General features: G+C 33.8%; 1 protein-coding gene across 1 annotated transcript; it reads right to left on the bottom strand.

The window, feature by feature from the left end:
* Positions 1-2122: 2122 nt before the first annotated feature.
* On the bottom strand, positions 2123-5836 carry LOC148618338 (uncharacterized). Its single transcript, XM_088576843.1, has 3 exons — positions 5768-5836; positions 4080-4934; positions 2123-3988 (listed from the first exon to the last, which is right to left on the bottom strand). Exons 1-3 carry the CDS (start codon positions 5834-5836, stop codon positions 2294-2296), a joined length of 2619 nt encoding a protein of 872 aa, XP_088432969.1. The 3' UTR covers positions 2123-2293.
* Positions 5837-6465: the final 629 nt, after the last annotated feature.

Here is a 6465-nt window from a genome sequence, read left to right as displayed (position 1 = left end):
AAGGTTGATGATAAAACATGGAACAAAGTTATATTAAAACTCCAGAAAAGGACACAGTGTTGACGGAAAATTTTGAACACTGATATATAAATTCCTTGATCGACTGTTTTGAATATGTCTAGATGTTCTGCGTATGTTATATGTGTAGCTACCGTACTCTCATATTTTTATGAACTTAAACAATGATCATTTTGTCCGTCTGTTAGTCAGTATACCCAAGTATATCATCTGGCACAGGAAATGGGTTTCACTGACTTGTCATCTGATTCATATCTTAGAAAGAATATGACTTTTAATATTAATGCATAGGATTCTAATACATTCCTTATTAGCAACTGCAAAAATACAATTGAAATATCGATATGAATTAGATGCTCAATCCAATGAAATCACTTTACTGTGTCACATGATAGCATTGTAGGCAGGATATGTCAAATCTTTCATATATTTTTTTTTCTTTTTGTTTTTCTAGTCAGTGTACAGATAATTTACACCTCATAATGTTTTGCATATTTGTTTTATAAAGTTGTGCCAAGCAAATGTGATGATTTACTGAGAGTTCCAGTACATGTTTTACCCTTGTATATCTGTCCGGTTTGTTTCGTATTGCAAAGATCCGAATACATGTACTTTTGATCTAAATGACTCCAATATAAAATTATTAGTTTCCATTTGCTGTACCATGATCGATTGAAAAACTCCTTTTTTAACCAAGTTGTAACTTCAAGCATTGCCTTACATTTCCAAAAACGTAATAATAAGACAATGCCATTCCCTTTGGATCACTAAGACAACTTGAAATTATTATCTGACTAAGGGTAGATATCAGAAATTGATTTAATTATGCTACTTTTATTATAATTTCCACTCAAACTGCAAGCTATGCTGAATTGTACACTACGTAACGATTTAGGCCACTACGAAACAGTCTTGTCCACTACGTAACGCAATATTAAAATACAAGTTGTGCTCATATACACATTTATTTTAGTGAACCAAAGTAGATATCTATCAACCACCTCCAGTCAACACTCTCTGATGTATTGAAACCACATTTTGAAAGTCCATCAAAGAATATTTGTATTTGAAAGGGTATAATTCTATTAATTTATTAAATTTTTTCTATTAAAAGTCCAAATGAATGATCAAAAAGTGAGATACCAAAAGTTGAGTGAACTTATCATATCGTTTTTGTCACAGTCAATGCCAAATCTACAGAAAAAGTCGAATTCTACTCTTTTTAATATTATTTATCGAAGCCAAACTATTCGTTTCGCAGTGGACATTTTTGTATGATGTGCCATTATTTTATTTTTTTTATTTAGTTATTATTTGCATTAAGATTGCATATTTTAGAATTTGTTAGCATTGATGTTGAAAAGTTTGGTTACATTAAAAAAGTTAACATACTTAAATATTTATTTAATATGATTTGCCACCTGAAAATCACACTTTTATTGAAAAACGCCCATTTATGGATTTTTCATGAGTTTTTTGTTGACTTTTTATCTTTGTAAGCATAGATTGTCTTCTTGAACAGAATCTGGTTTTAATTTATTTCCTCCCAAAAGAACACGGCAGATTATGTTTACAACCGCCATAATTTCGTTTTTGTGTATCGATTAACTAATGTTGTCACGTGGTTATTGAGGCGTTGCAAAGGGTATTTAGATGTCACTGATTATGGTTTCAGCTGATAATAATATATCTAACAAGCAACTGACATATTTATTGAGGGGACTAATTAATCATGACACGGACACAAGACAATTAGTTACCGGTATTATCAAAGGAGGTTGTAAATTGTTTTGCGATGTGTATATAATTATGTCTTTATGATGTATACGACTTGTTAACGATTTGAAAGAAGTAATTAAAATACACGCAAGTTTAAACAATTTAATGGGTCTGTCTAAACACCGCTTAGCCCGCGCTAAGTGCACTTAGCCCCTAACAGTGCACTTAGCCCGGTATGGGAACACTTATGTGTGCATATTAGTATCAATAGACAAAATTTGAATTATGAAGATGTTGTATTTCGATTTTTGTAAATATCGCTGCAGCAATTATTGATTTTAACGTGTTTTAAGATATCATAATGACACGTGCCTGTATATCCAAGTTCAGTAGACCGTGAAGGATTATCACACCTACACATTTTATTACTAATTATTAATTGGTGTAAATAACAAAGTAAATGTAAATTATTTTGAATGATTTATTGCAGCTCTATATTGTATAATAACATGTAAAACATCAACAAAATAAAGACATTTGCAGAACTATTGTCATGTTAAAATCTTGGCTTTGTACGGCAGTTTCTAGGTCTTATTCTTTGGTATGGTTTGGCAGCAAGTCTTTTTGGTTGTGGAACTTCAAAGTTTTTATATGAAGACTTAATGCTGGTATTCTTGGTGGTAACATCATTTAGAAGTCTATGCAACAGGTTGTTCTGTTGTTCTTGTGTTTTGGTTTGCCAACTCTGGTAACTATGTAAGTGTTTTCTGTAACGGCCATACAATTCATAATTCCCACTACCGTAAAGTGAACGTTTTAAGTCTATGAAATGCACGGTAACAATATCATGTAAGTCTTGTATCAAATTCGGAATTGACTTTGGTTGCCAGTTTACTGCCTTCTTGAAGACGTGATTTATAGATTCGCAGTTGTTGTTTGTCCATAAACGATTGTAGTCCAGTTGCCAGTTTGGAATGTTAACATAATGAAACAGTCTGTCTTTTAAACGGGTTTGAAAATACGAATCAAATTCAGGGTAGTTTCTGCTAATATCTCGAGCCTTGATATGAAAATCTGAGGGATCTATCGCCGATGTCAGTCCGTTGGGCCCAAATAGGTTATTTAGAATATTTGTTCGCAATTGGTCGTTGCATCCAATTTTATTTCTAAGGTGATCGGAAACATTGTCTTTAATGTGTTTAGTGCACAAAAGTCGTTCTATGTTAGGAAAGACACTGTCAATTGCTTTTGTCAAACCACTCTCATCGTCGCTTCCAATTCGTAAATCGATGCATTTCACACTTTCCTGAATGCGTGCTTTTACATGAGATAAAAATGTGTGGTACGAAAGGAACGAACCTTCCCAGTGTAAGAACATAGGGCCTATGAAAATCGGATGATCACCAGTTTCTTTTGACACCACCTTCTTGTTTTTGTATACTAGAATTGTGACATAAACGGCGCCAAGGTTAAAAGTTCTATCTATACCTAGAATGCAATCTTGATCGGTCATCAAAAATTGTTTCAAATCATCTAGTTGCTGTTTAGTGTAACAAATAATGGACGGGGGTTTGTTGTTGCCGTGTGTATATACCACTTCTTGAACAAAGCTGTCATTGTTTACCATCGCCAAAACTTCAATAATTTCATCAGCAACGTTTCCAATGGCAGAGGAAGACGATTTCTTTTTTTCGTTGTACTTCTTGTTTCTTATTTGGTGTCTGTTCCTTGGTGTGTTGTCTGAATCGGTTAGAACGAGATTTTTGTATATCTCAGAAGAAGACTGTCTCTGTTCAATGCCTGTTTTTATCTTATCAAAAACCTCTGGTTTGGTTCTGATGTATTCTTGGGTCGTGTTTTTGGCATTGCCATGTGGCTGACCATGTCGTGGTGATGTGCCGATGTATTCTATTACGGCTACATGTATATTAAGTAATTGATGCTGTGGTAAGGTTTCGAACCAACTCACTCGTCGTTTATATGAATTATCACGTTTTAGCGTTGAATAATACCGATGAATTGTCACAATGTTTTCAGGTTGAGGATTGTAAGGTGTATATGTTTTTTTACCGTTGGTTTTAGTTTGGAAGCAATAAACGCCGTCTCTCAGAAAAGTCCACTTTAAACTGTTGTCAGGTGAAACAATAAAATGTGTTTTTGTAGTTCTACCACTGTGAGAGTCCCATGCCCCACAATCATCAGAAAAGTTACTGTTTTTAGAATTTTGACAACGGCTTATATTGACACTGTTCTACAACTGTCTTGTTGTCACTAATGACTGCCTGAAACACTTGAGAAGCGGTAAGTGTCTGCCCATTCGGAAGTGGAGTTGAAGCAAAAACAGGTTGTGCGGATTCATCATTTTCATCATTTAAAATATCACAATCGGTATCAGATTCTTCCATATGGCAACCCTCAGCAGAATTGGTGCGTTTATCAGGAGTGTCATCTACAATGTGAACTTGTTGTGGGTTTGAAGTGTTGATAATATTGATTGGTGTTGCTGATGGAGAAGATAGTGGTGGAAAATCTAAATCATAACTCTTAGATTGCAAATCTGTTGAATCGATTGATGTACATGTATCTACGTGCAGTATAATAGGTGAGAAATGGTTTGCAACCCACATTGAACCTTTATGACTAGTTGATCGGGTCCATAAAATCGTAACCATATCATTTGGATGCATGTTGTTTCTTGGGGTTGCTTCTAAATTAAGCGTTTTGTAATATATGTCTTGGCCACCATTTAAAGGAGGGTATACAGATTTGATAGTTGTACCTATTACTTCAGCTAATGCATAAAATGTCCATATGGACGACCAACCACGTGCATGTGCACAATCAAATGTAGATGTGATGTAATTAGGCGAAACCCATAGTAATTTGTTTGCATTAGGCATAGATATATATATGTCTTTCTTTGTAACCATTTCTATACAAGTACGGACACGCAGTTCTGTAGATAATGTCTCAGTTCCGGATAAATCTACCGAAACGGCATTGAAAAGACAACTACCATTATCTTGAACATAGTAAGGAACAACAATATTTTGCATATTACACTGTTGTAGATAAGTCTGTGATAAGACGTCAATACGTGATGGTGCAGTCACTGTAGTTGGAAGCTGAAAAGGTGGTAAGCGGTCACGCTCTACTATGGCAACATCATGTAAATGTAGGAATCCATACTGGCAGGCCTGAAATAAATAACAAAAAATAAATATTTCTATTTATTTAAAAGTAACCAGAGCATGGTTTATTATTTCACGTAACTTGACGCCATTTTATATGATTGAAAACGATGTTGCAAGAATAAGGATTCAGATATATCTTGTTCGATCTGGATATTCTTTTGTAAAAGATCTATGATACAAATACGGTAGATCCCGACTTTCTGCTAAGAGGGCCCACATGGTGATTTTGTTGTGTGTGTATTTCCAAAACGACATAAAGAACAGAACAATGCCTTTTAGTTTTTACGATATTTTTTTCAGTGTACAAAGTGGACTTATTGGCGGAGGGGAAACGACGGTAAGATAGAATGTGGGCAATAATACTCAGCGGTCAGACTTTGTTCAGATATTTATTTCGTTCCGTATCTGTTTTATTTATCAAATGTCCAGGATACTTTGATGGCTGTTTTGTTTGTGTTTTAGGAACGAAATGAATAAAAGAACAAAGTCTTACTGGTCAAGCATCGGACAAAAATCAAACTTAGTTTTCAGAAGTTATTCAGATCATTGCGTTCTTTTAAGGGGTATATTTCTGGACAAAAAGGAAACAATGATCAAATAAATCTTACTAACTGAGTTAATTTCCAATGTGCAACAAGACGACGGGCGATACATTGGAGGCGATATATATATACTCAGCGGTCAGAATTTGTTCAGATATTTATTTCGTTCCATATCTTATAATTTTATAATTTATATTGTAAATACGGAAAGTGATAAATGCATTACCTAAAAAAGAAACAACAATCTTTCATCTAAATTAATAATAATTAATATATATATATATTTATATATACCTCTTGCAATCTATGTAAGACCATGTCATAATCAACGGACGTAGTTGGTGATCCCCAAGGACGCCACATCTCGTATATTTTGTGAAATTTATATTGTATATTGTAAATGCGCTCGCTATGAATGTCCAGAATACCTATGTTCCATATTTAAATGATATTTAATTTTACTCAAGTCTTACCAAAACAAGAAATCTTTTTAATATTGCGACAAAAAAAGACTGTTTTTATATTTTATTCTTTATCGTTCTTTGTCTAAACTTAAAATGTTTTTATGAGATGAACATCAAAGACCATTTGTCCAAGCTAGTGCACATTTATTTTTCGCCAATTCTATTGAATAGGTCATTATTGCATATAATTGAAGACAAACAATTAATCATAAATTAATTGACAAGCCGTATATTGCTTGATTAACTTGTTAATTTGTATACGCATGATAGCACACGAAATTGCTGACACACAGACAGCGCATGCCGTTTTAAAAACCGTTTTTTCCTAAAATATAATAACAATATCTCTAAACAAAGTTCAAATATATAACCATATCTGACATATCTTTTCATCCCAACCTTCAAAAATATAGATATTAATCAATATTTGGGGCTAAGTGCACTTTTAAGGGCTAAGTGCACTTAGCCGGGGCTAAGCGGTATTTAGACGTACCGCAATTTAATTACTGAATAACAAAATCTTGGGCA

This window comes from Perna viridis, chromosome 4 (assembly GCF_037379345.1).
Source record: "Perna viridis isolate PV_CMFRI_1.1 ecotype Kerala chromosome 4, ASM3737934v1, whole genome shotgun sequence".
Classification (NCBI taxonomy): domain Eukaryota; kingdom Metazoa; phylum Mollusca; class Bivalvia; order Mytilida; family Mytilidae; genus Perna; species Perna viridis.
Note: the sequence above shows the minus strand (reverse complement) of the source record. Positions and strands in the feature narration are given on the sequence as shown.

What these genes read in the sequence shown, in the direction of transcription:
- LOC148618338 (XM_088576843.1), bottom strand. Translation starts at nt 5,836, where the DNA reads ATGTGGCGTCCTTGGGGATCACCAACTACGTCCGTTGATTATGACATG. An exon ending in TCTTACATAGATTGCAAGAG is followed by an intron (nt 4,935 to 5,767) that starts GTATATATAAAT and finishes TATTTATTTCAG; the next exon opens with GCCTGCCAGTATGGATTCCT. An exon ending in ATGATGAATCCGCACAACCT is followed by an intron (nt 3,989 to 4,079) that starts GTTTTTGCTTCA and finishes AGACAGTTGTAG; the next exon opens with AACAGTGTCAATATAAGCCG.